At 38.0% G+C, this 21507-nt stretch overlaps 1 protein-coding gene across 1 annotated transcript; it reads right to left on the bottom strand.

Moving 5' to 3' along the window:
• Window positions 1-5362: 5362 nt before the first annotated feature.
• Window positions 5363-20758, bottom strand: LOC112040685 (methyl-CpG-binding domain-containing protein 9). The gene is made up of 10 exons (XM_065772570.1): window positions 20752-20758; window positions 19391-20139; window positions 18173-19243; window positions 17360-18052; window positions 15711-16022; window positions 14088-14423; window positions 13249-13347; window positions 12023-12454; window positions 7568-9877; window positions 5363-6389 (listed from the first exon to the last, which is right to left on the bottom strand). Exons 1-10 carry the CDS (start codon window positions 20756-20758, stop codon window positions 6087-6089), a joined length of 6312 nt encoding a protein of 2103 aa, XP_065628642.1. The 3' UTR covers window positions 5363-6086.
• Window positions 20759-21507: the final 749 nt, after the last annotated feature.

A 21507-nucleotide genomic window follows, 5' to 3' on the forward strand; every position in this document is an offset into this window, starting at 1 on the left:
AGAATAGATTTGGGGCTCAAGTGATTCGGCAACATGAGAAGTACTTGGGTTTGCCATCCTTAGTGGGGAAAAATAAGAGAAATACTTTCAACGATATTAAGGATAAACTTAGCAAAAAGTTAGCAGGTTGGAAAGAGAAACTCCTTTCAAAAGCAGGTAAGGAAGTGTTGATCAAGGCTGTAGCCCAAGCTATACCAACGTACACTATGAGTTGCTTTAAAATACCTGATTCTCTCTGTGATGAGTTGACTAGTATGATCCGGAATTTTTGGTGGGGTCAGAAAGGTGATGAGAGAAAAATGTCTTGGCTTAGTTGGGATAAAATGTGTGAGACCAAGGCCAATGGAGGTATGGGGTTTCGACAACTAAAACAATTTAACCTGGCTCTTCTTGCTAAACAAGGGTGGAGACTTCAAGTAATGCATGATTCTTTAGCCTATCGTCTTTTCAAGGCGAGATATTTTCCCCACACAGATTTTGTTAATGCAACAATAGGAAATCACCCATCCTTTGCTTGGAGGAGTATAATGGCTGCTCAACACTTGGTGCAGCAAGGCATCCGTTGGAATGTGGGAAATGGGGAATCTATCCGGGTATGGGGTGATAAATGGTTGCCATATTCTTCTACGTTCAAGGTGGTGTCCCCTAAGTTGTTCATGCACGCTGATCTACGGGTAAGTGAGCTGATTTCCCATGATCCTGTGGGGTGGAAAATGCAAGTTATTGACACTCTTTTTCTTCCCCATGAGGCAGAAAATATCAAAAGCATTCCTTTGAGCACTCATCTACCACCGGATAAGTTTATATGGGCTGCGACAACTAATGGTATATTTAGTGTTCGTAGTGCATACAGGCTAGCGATGGAGAATTCTCAAGCTGCAAATGTTGGTTCCAGCTCTAATGGCAGGGGACTTCGAAGCTTCTGGAGACGCATTTGGAGGATACCAGTCCCTCATAAAGTACGGCACTTTACTTGGAGAGCATGCCGAGAGATCTTGCCTACGAAAATGAACTTGAAGAGGAGAAAGGTGGTGGACGTTGATAGCTGTGAGGAATGTAATGATGGCTTGGAAAGCTCGGGTCACCTGTTTTGGAGCTGCCAGAGAGCCAGACAGGTTTGGCAATGCACCAAACTCTGTTTTGCGTTTGAACCGTCGGCCATCCATTCTTTCTTCGATCTGGTATGGCACCTGATGATGAGAGAGGAGTATGATGAGGAAAAGGTGGCCACGGTGGTCACTATAGCATGGTCGATATGGGCAAACCGAAATGAAGTGCGCCATGGTGGGACAAAGAAGACGGCAGAGGCTTTGGTCAAATGGAGTGCGCAATACCTGGCAGAATACAGGAGTGCGAATACCTCAACGGAACCGGTACGGAGAAGCCAAGAGGTGAGATGGTCTCCTCCACCAACGGCAAGCTACAAAATAAACGTGGATGGAGCGGTGTTCAAAACACAAAACTCAGCAGGGGCTGGAGTCATTATCCGAGATGAACAGGGACTGGTGATCGCAGCTCTTAGCCAGAAAATAAATGCACCGTTGGGAGCTTTGGAGGCGGAGGCAAAGGCAGTTGAGATAGCTCTCCAGTTTGCAAGGGACGTAGGTGTGTATGATTTCATTTTGGAAGGAGATTCATTGCTAATTTATAATGCTCTGTGTGGTCTTTCGCCCCCACCCTCTTCGGTGGCATCAGTTATTTCTGGTGCAATTGCTCTTTGTGGGCTGTTTCGTCAGGTTGAATTTTCTCACATTCGTAGACAGGGTAATACACCAGCTCATTTATTGGCAAAACATGCTTTAGGCATTGTCGATTATATAGCATGGATGGAAGAGACGCCTTGCTTCTTAATGCAAGCTCTTACCAATGATGTAACTTTTTCTATTTGAGTGGAAATAAGATTGCAATTTTCCTATCAAAAAAAAAAAAATTTGGTTCCTAAGAGCATTCTCGTTAAACTTCCTAAATGCTATAAATCCTATTTTTTAGCAGCTGAACCCCAAAACACGCGCCCCATCAAAACTGATATATTGTAAAAAATTTACAATACTGCTATAGCGTACTCTCATTTTTTAGACCGCATTGTAGTAAGCTGCTATCTTTTTTTAATATTTTTTTCTTTCTCTCTTTTCAGACTATCACTATCACTCTCACTCTCACTCTCTCATTCTCGTTCTCTCCTATCTCTCTTTCTCAGATTCTCTCTTTAATGGGTCTGATGGATCTCGATAACTGCAAGTGGGTATGGGTTCGACGGTGGTTGGGGTTGGTTGAGACCATGAGTTGAGTTGGTTGAGGCCGTGGGTTGAAGATTGAGGTTGCTGGGGTGGTGGGTTTTGTGGCGATTTTGTGGTGGGTTTTCGCTGCGGTTTGTGCCGTGGGTTTTTTGTTTTTGTTTTTGTTTTTATTTATTTTTGGTGGTTGGGGGTTGAGGTTGTGGCTGGTGGTGGTGGCTATGGTTGTGGCCGTGGTTAGAGGTGATGAGTTTGAAAAACTCAAGCCATTGAGGTTTTGAGAACAAATATTAGAGAGAGGGAGAAGCTTCTCGATTTGTGCCGTGGGTTTTTTTTTGGTGGTTGGGGGTTGAGGCTATGGTTGGTGGTGGCAGCTGTGGTTTTGGTTTATAGGTGATGAGCTTAAAAAGCTCAGGCCATGGAGGTTTTGAGAGCAAATATTAGAGGGAAGGAGAAGCTTCACAGGGTTGAGAAAGATGGAAAGACAATGGGAGAGAGAGAGAGAGAGACAAAGGGGGAGTGAGAAATAATAAAAAAAATGAATAAAAAATAATAAAGAAAGAATATTTAAATGAAGTGTTAAGAAAATAGAAGTTTTGATGTAAGAGATACTGTAAAATGGTGTGTTATATGTTATAAATATAGGTTTTGAGATGCTAAATGCTAAATTTTTTAAAATTCTTGATGGGAATGCTCTAACCTTTCAATGTTGTATAAATTTAGTCCTTGTCGTAATTTTTTTGGATTGAAATTATTGACATGACTAATAGCCAAAATAAAAAATTATTTTATTACCACATCAACAGAAACTAATTTTTTTTTTTTTTGGCTATTAGTCATATAAATGCTCTGTGTGGTCTTTCGCCCCCACCCTCTTCGGTGGCATCAGTTATTTCTGGTGCAATTGCTCTTTGTGGGCTGTTTCGTCAGGTTGAATTTTCTCACATTCGTAGACAGGGTAATACACCAGCTCATTTATTGGCAAAACATGCTTTAGGCATTGTCGATTATATAGCATGGATGGAAGAGACGCCTTGCTTCTTAATGCAAGCTCTTACCAATGATGTAACTTTTTCTATTTGAGTGGAAATAAGATTGCAATTTTCCTATCAAAAAAAAAAAAAAAAAGTATAATTGGTCCTCCTCGCACGCAAGCATTTTTGGAACCTATAAAAGGAGTTTTCTCTGGCCATGATCTCAACGTGTACTCAAGCTTGAATATGCACTCAAGCCATATTTCATGTTTTACTTTCCCTCTCTCTCTTTTTTTCTTTTTTTTTTCTTTTTTTTTTTTTAATCAATAACTTTTTGTTGATTTCAGTATAATTTGTAATATCTCTGGCATCACTCCCTCTTCTTTAACTTCTTACTTTTAGAGTCTCTCAAGAAGCTTACTCCTTTGACTTTTTGCCTAGCCTAATAGGTCCTAAGATCGGTTGAGTCAATTCAACTAAATTTGTGTTGCATGTCTCCATAGTTGGTGGTTCATTTTTATATCTAATCGAAATTATAGAATATAGGAAACGCCACAGAAAGCAAATTTAGTAATTGATGGCAAGTACCAGAAGTTTCACAATCTCACATTATAACCATCAAGAAAGAACTAGGATAGGTTTTAGCGATTAGCATTCATAGTCAAGCGTGTTACTCGATAATAATAATCAAATGTACGAGCCGTGTTAAAAAAAAAATGGGAAGAAATGAGGTGGTGGGGGAAGAAAATATAATTCAGAATGACAAAGACACATCTGAGTGATGCTGATTCTTCTTTACCAAGCAACATAAGCAGAGCACTATCTACGGCCATAAATATGTCATCCTAAACATTAATATATACATGTTGACAGTAAAATATTTCATTGACGTAATATCCAATTGACCAAATATGCAAATTTTGAAATGGGTGTACATCAAAATCCAGAGAGAGGCCACTTCCATCACTTCACGGTGCCTCTTAGAAAGTTAGTAGAACACTATCTAGACACACCTACCGACTCTGATTTTTCTTCTTTTATTCCACCCACAAATATTAGATGCCTACGCAACAAAAAAAGAAAAGAAAAAATAGAAGTGGGAGGACAAGAGAAGAGGCAACTTTTATGTTGGATAGTCTCATTCAAGAAATGGCCTCTCATGGATATATATTTATCTGTATCTTTCAAGATTTATCACTTTCTATAGGGGAACAAAGGCCATGGACTAAGTGTCAAATTCGATTGGACACTTTCATGTGAATGGATTCAACACGACGTCACAAATCCACACCCACTTCCAACTTGCTATTTAACTTTTCTAGAATCAGTTCTTTCCTTTCCAACCCCAAAATAAGAAGTTTTTGTCATCTTGTCTTGTTCTTTCATCCAATACCTTAGATTTACTGCTTTTTGACCATTTCCTCAAAATTTTATTGATTAGTTAACCATACTCAGGGCCTTGGGGGGCTGCCCGTGGCCTTGGCAGCACGCCCATGGGCATGACATGGCTTTGACAGCGTGCACACTAAGCTGCCATGGCCTAGGCAGCGTGCTCACAGGCATGACATGGCCTTGGTGGGCATACCACACACCGACTAGACTAAAATTCATCAGGGTGTGGGGGTGAAGGAATGGAGCCAAGAATTGGGATTTTGCAAGCCATACCAACCCTTAGGGTTCCACACTTGAGGACACACCTGACCAACCCAAGTGCGTGAGCTTTTTAAGAGAACCAATGCTTGAGAACACGTCAAATACTAATTTTCAGTTGGGTGTGTACTAGTCAGTGACAGGTGCTAGTGTGGTTCGACACACTGCGCCAGCAGTGCAGGATGGAAAGGAGAACTGCCTTCCTTTATCTCCCCCTTTCTAACCAAAAATCCCTGCTTCATAAAAAATGACCTCCAACCACTTACAATGATAAACCTGTTTAGGTACTCAAGAAACCTTTTGAAATTTAAGCATAGGCCTACCACTAGTAACTATCTCATATTGCATTAAAAACGTGATTTTTTCCCCTCAAGTTGATACTAATATCATTTTGCATGTAGAAAGTTTTAAGCTTTTCACCAACTCATAAGTTCCATCCATAGAATTAGGTTTATAACTCCCAAAATTAAATCCCATAACGACTTATAGGTTGATGGACCGATAAACTGATAACCTGAAGCATATTGTATGGCAAATCGCGCATGTTTTGTGTGTTCCCAATGGAGTTGGTATGGGGAATCACCTACAGAGCCGTAGATTGGTCACTCAATTTTTAGTGAAATGCCAAAATCCGAGCACAATGGTGACTACTTTTACGCAACTTCTCTACCACACCCTCATTTAATTCAAAAATTTACAAAAGCAAGGTGGGATAGATAAAGAGATGAATAAAGAATGGAATATAACTACACCTGCTCAACTTTGACTGTTCCTAATTTATCCTGCCCCGCTCCCCACCCTTTTTTTTTATATACAAAAATTACCTCTGTATACGTATATGGATCCTGCTCAGTGAGAAAAATGTACTCCCAAATCTTCTTTCCAAGCAACAAATCTGAAAGCTGCAGCAGAATCGATCCAAAATTGGATACATCATCGTGCATTACTGCTCACAGTATTTCAAAGTCCTCCGAGCAGAACTCAGCTTCCCAACCGAGCATCCTGAGTTAGCAAGTCAGCTTTTACCTCATATGTACATCCAAACGATTTGGCAGCAGCACAGCGACCTCAGTCACCTGTCCCCAGATTCTATATGACCCAGTAAACCCCACAAACTGGTTCTCTGATCATATCTACTATGCATACAACAAATGGGCCACTGCTGCCCCATATCAAAATTGGTCTGGAATGAATTCCTCAGGAAAAGAAAAGGTCAAGCATCCCAAGATTAACCCTCTGGTTCCTTCCTCTTCTTGTTAGACCTCCTGGTGACCTTGGATTTCTCTGCTAATTCCAAGCTTGGAAGCGGCTTTGGATCTGGTATGCTGCTTGGTTCCAAATTTTCAGTTGAATCTAAACAGGATGAGATCTTCTCATACATGATAGCAGCATCAAGGGAGAATATACGGAGGGCAAGAGAAGAGAGAGTAGAAGTTTTGGCAGCAGCTGAGAGTGAAGACCAATACCACCAATCATTCCTCAAGTATTCTGTCCTAATCATGTCCTCCAATACAATTGTTGCTTGAACCATCTGAAACAACCAAGGAAGTTTAACTTTGCAACTACATAAAATATGTATTAAATATGCAACAATTATTAAATTGTAAATTGTAGAGATCAAATACAAGTCAAGTCACTTAAAATTTTAAACTCCTTTCATTGCATAATATCTAATATTTCAGTTTAGAGAGAGAGAGAGAGAGAGTTAATGGCTAACAAACTCAAAATCAACTGACAAGTTAAACAAAGTCATGAGACTACGCATTCACTTTCACTACATTCATTTATACCAAAGATTTGGATTATGTCATAGGAAGGCAAACTTTGTCCATGTAGTCCACACACTGATTATCTTTCAGATGAATGCATAAGTGCACATGCACAAGCATCCCCTAAAATATATTTTCAGCCAAAAGGCAGTTCACCATAACATGCTTTCCTGGGCAGCAAAAGCATTAGCCTGTATGCCAGGTAGTAAGAACACAAGACCTAATGCATTCCACAAGGTAAAAAGAATCGATAACAGCAGAATGTATACTCAAAAACAAACCAGGTTGATACTCTTATAAAGACTAAATTTAGTCCAAAGTTCTCTACTACAATGTAGATCATTTTGAAATGCGCTAGTACAGAATTGTGATAAACCAGTTTACAATGAATGCAAAACAAAGGGGGATAGGCTAAAACTTCTATAACTGCACTGATTATAATTAAAAGGATTCTGTAAGGTTTTCTTTTGAAGTTGCTTTTCAAAATGGTTAATAAGGGGGGAAAAGACAAAAATTTGGGATTGCTAAAATTTGTCTTGGATCAGAAGTATCAGGTCCTAGTTCACTAAGGTATTGTGAATCAAAAAAACTCCAATCTATTCCTGCCCCGAAGTACTCATTAAGGACATAATAAACAGTATAGATGGACCAACAAAGATTGAAGCACCGTAAAATGTGGTTTGCTAGTGATATGTCAAACTGCTCCAATACCAAGAGATGAGACTGACCAACCCCAAGGGAATGATCTAGTGGTTTCCAGGTCTCTTGATCCACAAGGATCTGGATTCAAGCCACATTGGGACCACCCCAAAGGCATTCCACTGTAATTATGATTTGTGTGTGGGACCTGCTGCCCCCCCGGGGGGGGGGGGGGGGGGGGGTTACGTGCACCAGGAAAACTATTTAGATGCTCAGAGAGAGAGAGAGAGAGAAGACTGACCTCGTATATTGTCCCTGCAGATTTAACAAAAGCACGCCATGCCCATCTCCTTTCCACATGCGACTTTGATGGTCTAAGAGCTTCTTCAGGGAGGGCAGCATCCATGTCTAGTAAGTTGATCTTGAGTCGCCTTGAAATCTGTGAAACTTTACCTACTAATGGCCTCAAGGAAGACACGGGCACCACACAACAGCGACCAACACCCGTTTCTAAAGAATAGCCATCTAAAGAGGATATTTTCTCTCTTTTCTCCATACGCCCTAAAGCGGCCTTGTTGGTTTTCAGTACTTTTTGACTGACTTCATTTGCAGATCTTCTGGGAGAATTATCACATCTACAATCATGGCCAGCATTAGTTATGCAAGTATTTTCTTCTGAAACAGGTCTTTCAGTAGCCTTGGACCCATCACCTGCAAGACCTACATCTTCCTGAGGAATTAAGACTACTTTAGAATCACCAAGGTAAGGAGATGTGGATGGGACAAGAGATGGGATTCCATTTGAACGAAGAAGTCCAATCTCCTGTACCAAATCCTTGTTCGAATCCTTTGTCACAAACTTGGAACTGATCTCATCAAAGTCATACGGGCATACTAATCCTTCATTCTGATATTTAATCAGCCTTGAGCTAGGCTGAGAACGTCCACCTTTTGAAGTTTCAACACCATCCATTTCTCCTGTGCACTCCTCCCGAACGACTTCACATTTTGGATTCCCTTTGCCTTTCTTTACATCAGTTATTTCCTTACCCTTCTCAAAGGCTGGTGCACCAAAACTGCACCTACCATCATTGTGACCCTCAAGTTCCACATCATTGGAAAAGGATCTGTGGCAAGAGTGGCAATGGTGTCTAGAAGGCCAAATGAGTTCTAAGCAATCGCATCTGTACATCTTCTCATCATTGACTACTCTTACCTTTTTCCCCCGCTTCTTCAAGATGTCAATTGTTTCCAACTCAAAGCAGGGACCATACTTCTCCTCAAGCAATGTGGCTGCCTTTGAAACAAGACAATTAGAAGATCCAGCTAGCTCACTATTTCTGCTCAATGACAGAACTGCCTGATGCTCATCCTGACCTTCATTTTCACTTTGAAAAGAGTCTTGAAATCTCAGCTTTTGCCACTGCAAAATGGACTCTTTCAAGTCTCTCCCCTTTGGATCATTAGTCTTCAACCAACCAGTCAGTTCATGAATTTCTGCATCAGTTTCATAACAAAACCACGATGAACAAAGGGCCATAGCATCATTCAGCTCAGATAGGAAAGGACAGGAAGCTTTTGACCCCTCATGATTATCTATGCCAGATAAAGCAGAATTCAGCAGAACAGAAAACTTGTCAGCAGCAGCTCCATGATACATCATCTTCCTTCCATGCTGCATAGCTCTCCCACAAACAATAAACCGCGGATGTCCGCCCGGTGTGACAGAAGCCCAATAAAATCGACCCACAGAATCAGTTCCCAAAAACTCCCTCCTCACAGAAAGCCTAAAAAGCTGTGACTCCACAGAAGTAATTGAGTCCTGCAGAAGCGCAATGTCATTCTTCACGGAGTTCAACTCAAGATGACAGGCTTGTGACTCATTTGCACCAACAGGAGCATGCTGAGCTGCATGACTGCTCACCTTGGTAGCAGTACTATGTCCTTGCCGATCAGAAGGTGACAAAGAAATCTCCCTTCCCTTGTATTCTTGCAAGTTATCCTGGAAATGCATGTCTCCAGCAGAGCCATTAATTTCTTGGGACGGTGAATTTGATACGGGCAACCCATTTGGTCTACTGGATTTGTCAGTCTCTTGAGAAGCACTATGGGAGAAAACGTTGCCAGCTACTTTCCTGTCATCCACCGCACCATTGACATCTTTTAAATGAACTTCAGTATCTATGTAATTCATAAATTGGATGTTATTCTCTGAACCAGTGACAACAGGTGGGTGTTTATCAACACCATTAAGCCCAGATTCATCTCGATCACCCTCTGGATGTGGCAGTTCATTAGAGAAGACTCCAAAGTGGTTAGGAGTATCGGAAGAAATTTGCGTCCGTCCCAAACAATTTCCCTGGTTTGTAAGTTTATTAGCAACACCTTCCTTTACATTAACTTCCCCAACACCATTAAGCAAACTTGTATCAGCCTTTGCAGCTCGTGCAGCCAAGTTTTCTTCCTTGGCCTTAAGATTCTTCAATTCAACAGATAAGGAACGCAATTTCTGCTGCAATTCAGCTGATGACTCAGGGCACTGCTCAAGGTGCTGACGGATAAGAGCTGAGTTAAGCAACTCATCACATAAAAATTTGAGCAGGAATGTTCTCTGCAATTTCAATAAAAGGGAACATCATTTTTTGTTATCATTAAAGGAACATAATAACCAAAGTGAGAAAAAGAAACAGAGACTCTAAAACATATTTTGAAAATATGTATAGCACATACAAGCTGTGTCCATATTTCGTCATCATAGCAAAAATTGTTGGTGCATGCATGTAAAATGATTCCTCAAACAATATGTACATGATACTTTTACTCTCACAGTAAGAACAAAATAAGAAAATACATTTACCAGGTTATCAGTGACAAAGTAATAGACAAGACGTACAGAAGTAGAGCATAATGCACATACAGGCCTTCTAGTCTAACTACAAGGGTCCATGTCTGGATCACTAAAATCAGGTTAAAACGCTGCATCATGATTTTGTCTAAAAAGCACAGCTAGTTCAGAAACGATACATGCTTATGCTGTATCATAAGGCACACAGGACAGTTTATCTTGAACAGCACCATTCAGGCTGCTAAAGATTAGCAAGGTAAAAATGGACATTAATTACCACCAAAAAGGGTATAACAAGTTTTTTCATGCCAAGTTCCCTTGACACTGTTCTCAGTCCTGAACACAAGTCTTCCAATCTCCCAACACGCATAATCAGCTAGTATATAAATAACTTGAATTTACGGGATTGCATGCCTATATGCACAAAAGAGCGCCTAAAGCTCACAAAATACTATTCAGACTAACTAATGATGTTAAGCCCACCAATTCAGACTACATAAAGAAGTAAGCCCAACCATTCAGACTACCTAAAGAAGTATGCCCAACAATTCAGTTGATAACGATATCAACTGAGTCCACATTATTTTTACGTCCTACTTTCACCACTACAAAATCCTGAATTCAGAACCAATTTCTGGTCCACCGTTTCCAGTCTCTCCACTTAAGACAATTCAACAATACATCCAAACCATACCTGTGCAATGATTATGCAGAGGAAGACTCCAATCACCCTTATTTTCGTCTATATCAATTTTTTTAGGTGGATAAATAGCAGAAGTTGTGAATGTGACCTCTTAAATATATATAAGCAGACCAGTTTTATTAAGAAAGAGGAAGCAGTTTAAACACACCTTAAGGATTGCAAACTAAAATCAAAGAGCCAATAAAACTATGTATATTCTTCTTCTTCTTTTTTTGATTGGTAAATAAAAACTTTGTTGAAAATATGAGAAAAGAAAAGAAGCAAATTCCTTGGTACACAGCAAGTGTACAACAAAAGCAAAAGTCTACCAAAAATTACAAAAATCTACAAAATCTAAAACAGAGCATATGTCAAGACCACTCAAAGCAGTCCTCCATTCAAACAAAGAAAGAAGGAAAATGCGCTTCAACTCAATGATAGAACGCTCCTCCCCTTTGAAGATTCTGATGTTCCGTTCTCGTATTCCACATAATAAACTGCAGAATCACACCCCAACCATCACCATGTCCAAGAAATACCAAACAAGCAACAAAAAGAAGTTTATTGCCAGACATCACCGTGTCTGAGAAAGAAATTATAATTTGTTCTCATTTTACAAACACGAACAAGTCAAGCTTCAGCCTGTAGTTTTATAAATGAATAAATAAATAAATAAAAAATAAAAACACACACAAACTTCAAAATGTAGTATTTATTATCTATTTGCATGTTGGAAACCTCAATGTCAAATACACCAGAGGTTCTTGATTTCTCCATTGCACAGAAGTATACAATAAGATATAAGGATACAGACAAAATGCAACCAAGATAAGAATAAGATAACAAATCCAACCCCAAAAAAAAGCAGAGGAAAGGTTTAATGCCACCAAAAAAAGAGAGGGAGGGGGAGGGGGGGGGGGAGTGCAGGAGAGAGAAATAAAACCACAGATGAAGGAAAACAGATGGTGCATCATAATATCAACGCTGCAATGGCATGGCCATATAGTGCCAATGTGCGATTTATCCATTGAAATTGCACAAAACAATTAACTACCACTCACACAAAAATGATTTCAAAGTTAAATTAAATTAGCAGGGATTAAAACAAATAAACAATAAACTGCCTATTAAAGGCCAAAATAACATCAACTGATGCAAAATTCCACAGAACACAATCAATATCAGCACAGCTAGCAAGGCAATATTTAAGTATAGTTCCATAGACAAACCTCGCCTACACTGAACTCCCAGTACTCTTTCTCTTCCATTACAGATGATAATTGTGTAAGTGCCTCCAAGTAAACACGGGTAACTTCTCCCTGATATTTTTTACTCTGGCGTCGGCAAATGACCTGGACGCGTTCTGAGGCATCTTGAACCATGCGTTTACCAGCACAAGTAGGGCAATACCAGTTTCCTTCAGGAATCCTTGCAAGTGGAGGATCCAAGCAATAAGTATGATACTCAGCATCACAAGTATCACATAGTAGGACACTGTCATCATCTCTGTCAATGCCACATACTCTGCAAACTTCCTCATCCCAAGGGGCTTTGGGAATCTCATTTGTGGAAGCAAGAAACCCGTCAATTTCCTTCCTTGTTTCAGCACTAAATTTTTCCAATTTAGCATACTCCCCAAATTTCTGGACAACAGTAGCAACCTGCATCAAAAGAAAACAAACTCAACACCGGTGCTAAAATATTATGCAAAAGATGGTGTGGAAAAGCACGTGCATGAGAGAGAGAGAGAGAGCAATACTATTATTAGTATGGGAGGAGGAATCTTGCGAAGATTTTTTACTTAAAAGATTGCAGTGGTTATTTAGAGTATATGATTATTATACTATACTTTCACATCATAAGCTCTTAACTTTCTAAACCAATCACATAAATCAATCCAGAAAATCCACCATGGTCCCTTCCAAAATGCCAATTTTGACAATCTTGAAATTCTTTTTTTTAATTGGTAAGTAACACACCCAATTAGTGGATCTTGAAAGATCTTGAAACCATAAACTCACCCTACATGGCTACATCCAATTAATATGGGAGGAGGAAGTACCAGTTGAGCTATAGGTCATTAGTGGCAACCTTGAACTTCATAGTAGCTTTTTTTTTTTAATGATGAATAAAATGTCACAGCAAGTGCAATCGGGATTTTTTTTTTTTTTTTTTTTTTTTTGAAGGTAGATAATGGAGGAGGTAGGAACTTCATAGTAGCATTAATCATGGTATCTTTCAGATGGTGACTTTAGATAAAGTTCGGCAACAAAAAATATATGATAATAATAAAATAAATACCAAATTAATTGCATAACCAAATTTTATTTTATGGAATTCTAAACAAGCTGAACTATATTCAGTCTTCCACAATTGAAAAGCTAAGTCATGAATAACTGGTCAAATAGGCTGTTACATATATAAAAACACTGAGAGAAAAAGAGAGACTACGAACCTCCTTTTCATACAATAATTCAAAGTTCTGAGATAATGTCTCAGCCAATTCAACCAAATCAGGCTGATCCCCATAAGCAGTGCGAATAGTATTCCATAACTGCAAGTTGAAAGTTTTCATTTATTACATTTGAAAGGTTAAAAAAATAAATTATATGTCAGCGAAAACTGAAACCTGAATAACCACAATGATGAGAAATAAAATATTCCAGTCTTGTGTTAAGAAACATGTCAATCCTTATCTGCAGGATGTACATTTCATATCCATCATAGCCTGATCAGTTTTTTTTTTTTTTTTGGGGGGGGGGGGGGGGGGTGGGGGAGAAGGGGTGTGTGGAGGATCTGACCTCTGAGATCACATAATTGATCATATTCCAATTTGTCAATCCCACTCATATATGCTATAAAAATACACTAAAGTTTAAATTACACTTTTGGCCACTCAAGATTTGGCCCTCCATGTTTGATTCCATTTTCATATTGGCCCTACCGTCCATTTTGTTAAGAATCTGACCAATCAGTGCCAGATAAGTAATGCCCATTAAGACATGTCACCCATACAACACCAAGTGTCGCCTGATTACTAACAGATATGTACAACATGACCAATATGAAAACGGAACCAAACATAATAGGCCAGAATGAAAATTTTGAAACCTTAGGGGCCAAAAGCGTACTTTACTCATTAAAATAGGTACATTAAGAAATTTATCAACGTCCACACATTTAAGAAACTTCATGGACAGAACCTTTTTTAATGACTTAAGGGAAAGAACATTGTGAGGAAAAACCAGAGGCAAAACAGTTAGGCCAAGCAAAAACTTTCGCTAGAAAACAGACCTCCCGAATGTCCTCAAGAAATGCTTCATGAGATCCGCCATAGGCCCCAGTTGCCAATCTCAAATCAATGGTCCTGAAGTCCAAAGGACGAGATACCATGGCAGGAGATCCAAGAAATCCCTCATCATCATTATCACTTGAATTTATTGGTTTTCTCCCCAGCAGAGTGCAGAAAACTTTTGTATCATCTGCAGCAGCAGCATGACGTAACACAATACGGCATCGCTTCATGATGATGTCGGACATAGAGATAAAAGTCTTCTGTTTTGCCCCCTTCACAGATTTTTGTTGCACTTTGTCACCACATACATCAGCTAGCACTGAAAGAACAGCTTTCTGCATTCAACCAATCAGAGCATTCATTTCAGCATCAATCTTGCTGCAATGTTTGTTATAAAAAAAAAGACACTACAAATCAAAAAAAAAAAAAAAGACGCTAAGCTTGACTAGTTACACAGTAAAAAATAGAGGAAGACAAACAACTATAAGGTTTGACCTTTGCAAGGTTGCATGGTTGACCTTTCTACTTACATTTTTTTTTTTTTTCTTGTAGGTTAATAGATCAGACCAAAATAAATACCTTGAAAGCTTATGTGACATAAAACAATAAAATAAGAAATCAAATTCTAAATATTTATGGAAATACAAAACAAATTCTGGGAGGTTTTCTTGACTTCTTAATAAAAATTGTATTACTTATAAAAAGAAAATGAAACACAACAAATTCTGCTAACATGTTCAATCACATATTCAAGTTTCCTTTTTCACAGTAGGACCATCATATGACCCACTGCACCCAGCCTCCAACCCGAAGTCAGTCAATTTATGGTAAGTTGTATTAAGCAGAGCAAATGGATTAAGCTTGAGTCAGCATTGTAGATTAGCACAGGTTTTGACACTGCTACTTACAAGGAACATTCAATTGAACAAAGAGAGAACATATGTTCATTGCTCTCCTGAACAGGATGAGAAACTACTAATCAAACCTATATTTCAAAAAATGAATAACAACAATAAAGATACCTTATAGGTGGTAAATACCTTTCAGGACCCAGGGAGAGAAAGAACAACGTATGGATAGTACTAGAAAATTGTTACTTTAATAAAATTGAACTCATGACTACAACGTGAACTCAAGGATACATATGTATAATCCATCAGATTGTCGTAAAAAGGAAGAAAATAGCAGTTATAGGTTAAAGGCATCTAGAATTTGCAGGTTTTGTTAAATTCTTAAGATATAATGGTCAAATGATTTTTTTTGATAAGTAGATATAATGGTCAAATGATGACACATTCCCTACACAATTCAATCCCCTTGCAAAGCCTTGCACGTCTCAAGATGCAACAATTCAAATTCTGCATTAAAGATTTAGTGCTTTTGTCTAATCATTTAAAGAAAATAATTATTAAATTTTTGCTAACATGAATTATTGTTTTAACTTAACTTCAAGTAAAGAAAATGGTTAACTTCAAGTAAAGAAAATGGACAGATATGAAATAAAAATTTTAAAAAAGAGAGGAGATAGGATACAATATGAAACATACATTTTGCTTAGGGTTTTAATATCTACAAAGATTTCATTATAGAAAGTAGAGGAAACAAGTTATTGCAAATAGCACCTTTGTAGGTCCTGATGCATTGCCCTTGTACACTTCCCTACTTATTGAATGTTCCAATATCTTCTTTGCCCACTCCGGTGGACCTTTATCCAAAGCTTCATAAACGCACTTTCTGATCCTTGTTCCCACATTTGTGGGTAGTTTTCTAACAGGTTCCAGCACCTTTGCCCACTCAGGTATATTATCACCATTCACACAATTCTTCTCAGAAGCACCAGTTGCATTTGCATCAGAACCTTCATCTTCTATGGCAAGAACATCATTTTCTCTGTTCAAAGAACCAAAAATTTGCTTTGTAGCCTCTGCAAGCAACTGAAGGTTAAAGAAGAAAAGCAATTAGTATGCATCCTATTTTTTCTTTTCCGTTTTTCAACTGCACCATGAGTTACAGCAACTACAGACACTGGAAAATATATGTACTTTGTATAAATCAGAGATTGACCAAATTTTTTTATACAACTAAAATTAAAGGGGAAAAATATCACACAGCAGTGAAGCCATTGTAGTATTTCAGGAAAGTCGAGTATTTAAAAGGCACTGCAAAATCATTTTCTTGAATCACAAAACCAAGAATCAAAGGAACAAATATTGGAATTAGATAATGCAGCAGGGAAAGCACAACTAATAAATAAATAAAATCAGGCACATATCATCGAACCAAGAAACGTACAAATGAAAATCTAGAGATTGAAAAAATGAAAAAAATAAAAACAAGTCAAACAACTGACATAAAATGCACTTATCTATTACCTTTTGTACTCAGAATTTTTCAAAGACAGCCATAACAATGGGAAACTTTTATGTAGTGTCAATGTACAGATCATATAAGAAGAGTTACACAACAATTCCCACAATGACACAGGCAAGTTCACTACGGATCACACAAAAAGACCATGAAAAGCTCAACATGCTCTCCAATAATCTCTTTCATTCCTAGGCCATAGAAACAATTTTGCAATTTCTGTATGGCAAGAAGAACAAAACTAAACCACTTGAAAAGAATGCAAATTATTTGAAACCATGATGATCACAATCAAGGGCACAAGGTTCAAAGTCAGAGTGACAAAGTTTAGCTACAAAAATTGGTTATAACCTAAAGCTACAACCTTACACAATATCTGTTTATTGGAGGTGAATTTTGACAAATCCATCATTGGATTACATCTTCTTCTTATATTCTCCATGCTTGCAAAATTTCTTGAAAATTCAATATTAATAGTTATGTCATCAATAAATTGTTTGAATTACAAATTTTGTAGTTTAAAATTATACATAAAATATAAGTTTATAAATTATATAGTAACTAACATTTGATTAACACAAAATTTAACATGTGTATTAAGGGTATAAAAAACATACAATTCAACTGTTAGATTTTGAAAATATGTAGTAATGTTTATTTTATTGAGTAAGGTTCTATCCTTAGGTTACAATCAATTTTGTAGCTAAACTTTGTCCTTTTTTACATGTCCTCGCATGAAATATTGAAGGCAATTGTTCTCAACATCTTACTTCAAAGATGCGTACCAATAAAAATGATTTTTTTTATTTGGTGGATAAGTACCAATCAAAATGATGCTGATGCACGTCTAAATCATTGAATTAGGAAGGTTCAGTAAATAATGGCCATAAAAAAGTAAGAGACTTACAAGGGCATCAGCTTCCATTCCAGCCACTCCGGTAAGTGAGCCACAAAGCACCCCACCATCACCTTTCAAACAGCGAAAGACCTTACCACTTTCACGAGCAGTAATCTCTGCAGAGTCAAGATTACCATCCATGGATAAGACAGCCAAGATGTATCTTCGAGCTAATTCTGGCCAAGTTAGTTCATTAATAGGTAGCATATTGATCTTAGTTATTTTTGCAGGAATAACGCTATCCACATCTTTCTTCCTTCCCCGTTTTGATTTTGACTCTCCGGAATCAAAATTTGGATCAACTAGTGCAGCAACCTTGGATTGCAGCTCACCTATCAGCACTCTTAGAAGAGATTTATGAGCCTTAGTCAAGGCTACACCAGAGCTTCTACTGTAAGTAAGAGATGCAAGTTTAGCTAGAGCTGCCTCCTTCGTTGCCCCTGTTTCCATTTGTATAAACACATGCGGATTTTCTGCATCTAGTGAAGGAGCAGATTTACAGCTTGGGGATAAGATTGATCCACCAGTACCATCAATTCTATGTGACTGTACACCACGACTCCCCTGGGTCTCCTTTTCAAATTTCTCTAGAAGATTTGTGCCATCTGACCATGGATTGATTAGTTCTTCTTCAAGTTCCTCCAATGACAAAGGTTCTTTCAGACTCAAAATTTCATGAAAACGCCACAGTAACTCCCAAGCCTAGAAAGATAACAGAAAACCAGTAAGACTTCAGATAGTAGCTATTGAATCATATGCCACAAAGTACAATTATGATAATTAAATCAATCAAATGTGACACTTGCAAGAGTATGGACATACCTGATAAACATCACCAACAAGTTCAGGGGGAACCCTCAAGCACAAAGGCTTACCAGGAGGAGGACAGTCATAAATGACATGGTTTTCGACCAACCTGGCTTTTTTGGATCTCCTAAATAAACCATCCAATGCTTCTTCTTCAATGCAATGTAAAGCACCTTTCAATTTGACCATTAGGAGCCCATTTCCAACTGTTGGTGAAGCAGAATAATTACCTCTATTTATCAGAAACTCATAGCGTGAACAGGCTTGTACCCCAGGAAGCTGTTCTATGATTTCCTGCACAAATTCCGCATCTAATCCAAATCTATCCTGCTCCAACCATTTTTCCAGTACGTTAAATGAAGTCTCCAGCTCATTGTCAGCCCAAAATACAGATGGGATGCTGAGGGAAGCCTGTGAACTGCAGAATTTAGATAACAATGTCCAATTCACTTGGCTTTTATCAGATGCTATGTAACTATTAGGTATGCTTATTTCATTTTCAACATGCTTGCAGAAGAACTTTAAAGTGCCTTTCCGTTCACAGACTTCAGAGCAAGCAGTAATGATTTTTTTAGCCACCTTTTTCCATGCAGAAGATGACGAACGATCTTCTACTAAAATCTCACCAATTTCATCTCTCAAACCTAAATCGCCTAATGTCTGAACATCACAAGCTCCGTTTGAACAACTCCGAAGACAGGACAAAATATCATTTTCTGAAGGTGGGCAGGGGTCTGAAAGAATAGTCTGAATTCCACTATCATTATCACAATCCATATCATGGGAAGTAATATCATTGATTTCTTCATTAATTTGATCAACAAACTGCTCAAGGTTTTGCCTGCAGATGACAGTTACCCCATTTGGAATGGACAAAGAGCATGAACACCTTCTGACCCTAAAGATAGGTCCAGAATCACCACCATCTGACACTTCACACATAAAAAGAGAACCAGTAATCTTATCGTGCCAACAGGATCTATATCCTACAGGCCAGATCTGGCTAACATCATGATATGAAGCCCTAGCATCAAGTTCTCCAAGTGAAAGAACAAAAAAATCTTCAAACTGCACAGGAAACCCATCCTGAAAATGTAGAAAATAAACAAAAATGAGGCAAGAAGAACTAACTGAAGGTAATTACATCCAGTTTTTTAAATCAAATAGCTTACATATCAATCCGTAAGCAGAGAAAGAAAAACTAGTTCAATAACATGTAAGATGTAAACTTACTTTAGACTGCTGAGACCCAGAGTAAGCATTCTCCTCTGTCCCAGCTTCTGTAACTTTTACATTATTCCCAACAGTATTTGAACAGACTTCCATCGTCAGGCCATTTGATGAGAGCTCTTTATGATTATCACTGGTCAAAATTTCCTTATTTTCAGCAAAACCATTAGCAATCGAAATTCTTGATGACTTCCTTTTCCTTGATAGATGAGACCTTCCAGACATTGACTGAGACCCCTCACTTCTTACTTCAGGTTCCAAAGTGTTGAAGTTAGGCTTCAGCCCAAGATAACAAGCAACTTCATACACTGAATCAAATATCTTCCCATCTGGAGCACAGTAAACAGCACACAGTTCACAATTGCCCATTGATCGTCTAAAGTCCACGCGCCAACCTTCCTCCAGTACACCATGCCTTTCAGAAACAAAATCTCTAAGAGCTTGCAAAAAAATATCGCTAGGATTCGGAGATGATCGTCTAATAACTGTATTATTACTACTCTTACACCTTCCTAGTGGGAAACCCAAATCTACCTCCTCATATTTTCTATTAGTACTCTGTGAATGTTGCAATATATCTTCAAAACCCAATTTGACAGTGTGTGTCAAAATCCCAGAAGCTTTTTGAAATCCAAAGCCATTTCCCGCATACAAAAAGTTAGGGAATGTCACTGGAGCACCAAATGGATTGCGACCAAAAGAATTATCACCTGGAGTGTGTTTTCTAAAACCAAAATAAATGTAACCAGTAACTACTTATGACAAGTTGCATTTCAAGGTATTTGCTAAATATATTAACAAACAAGTATGGATGACATAAATGAAAAGAAAATTCAATAAATTATGAAATAAGATAAACTCACTCACAAAGAAACAAAATGGCAGCTAAACCCTACAAGCTATTAAATGCTTTAGCAAGCACAAGAATGACCTAAAAGCAGTAAGGAACAAGCTTATGTTCAAATGGATTCCACCAAGCTTGATTATCAATTTGCTTCAATGGTGAAGTTTGCAAATGACACTGACATAAGACCACAATGATGGACTCTTACGCTAGCTTGGAGAAAGGTTTTCAGAGCCCAACAGTAAGAAATATATGTGCGATTATGTATAATGGCTGGAAAGACCGATTTGAGCTAAGAAGTCCGAATCTTGTCGGGTTTAGGTTGTTGGAAAACAAGAATTTTTGTTGCATTAATTTATTTATTTATTATAAGTAACAATTCATCATAGAGCACAAAGGAGTGCAACCCATGTACATGGTAAGTATACAAGAGTACAACAACAACAACTATTGTCTAAATTTACAAAGATCTATCATCTCAAATATATTAGAAAATGTCAGCTATCATGAAGCTGATAACCACTCATTACTCATATAAGGACCTAATTAACATATATTTCACTTCTAAAACCAAGATTTCATAACCTTCAAAAGACCAAGTGTTTCTTTCCTTCCAAATTCAAAGTAATAGTGCCCTTAAATCCAATTTGAATGAAATTTTTCACTAATAAGTGTTATTTTCTGAAATTATATCAACATTGGACATTATGAATTCATTTGATGAATAGTCCATGAGTTACATTAACTTATGTATGTGATTTAGGTGTGTTAATGAGATTAACATATGGAAAATCTAAGTCACAATGCCCTTTTGACTCAAAAACTTTAATTCTTAGGCAGTGATGAAATTGGGTATTGCATCTAATTACACAACATATCAATNGGAGGATGCCTATGTTTTTGTTGTGAATGATTGCAAGAATTTGTATCATGATGTTTGGTTGATGAAGGAATATGGCGTAGAGAGTTCTTGGACAAAGGTTTATAAAACTGATCTACGTGCAAATAAAATTTCTTTGAATACGAATTTTGGGTTTGTGAAGCCTCTAAAGTTTTCCAGGGACGGCAAGAAAGTTCTGTTGGAAAATAGTAAGAATCTCTTTTGGTATGACTTAGAAAAGAAAAGAAGCGAGAGGCTTAAGGTTCAGAAATTGCCTGTCCTGTTTAGGCCTCTAACTTCTACTGGGAGCCTTCTTCTGCTTGATGATGGCGATAGTGTGATTGATCCGAAGCAAAACAAGATTAAGAAGTAGAGGTAAAACTAAACCGATGGAAT

Source organism: Quercus suber, unplaced genomic scaffold (genome assembly GCF_002906115.3).
Source record: "Quercus suber isolate HL8 unplaced genomic scaffold, Cork oak 2.0 scaffold_5, whole genome shotgun sequence".
Taxonomy (NCBI): domain Eukaryota; kingdom Viridiplantae; phylum Streptophyta; class Magnoliopsida; order Fagales; family Fagaceae; genus Quercus; species Quercus suber.

Coding starts and splice junctions, on each gene's coding strand:
- LOC112040685 (XM_065772570.1), bottom strand. Junction 16,023..17,359: donor GAATGGAAGCTGATGCCCTT/GTAAGTCTCTTA, acceptor TTTAACCTTCAG/TTGCTTGCAGAGGCTACAAA. Junction 12,455..13,248: donor AATTATTGTATGAAAAGGAG/GTTCGTAGTCTC, acceptor CTTTTGATGCAG/GTTGCTACTGTTGTCCAGAA.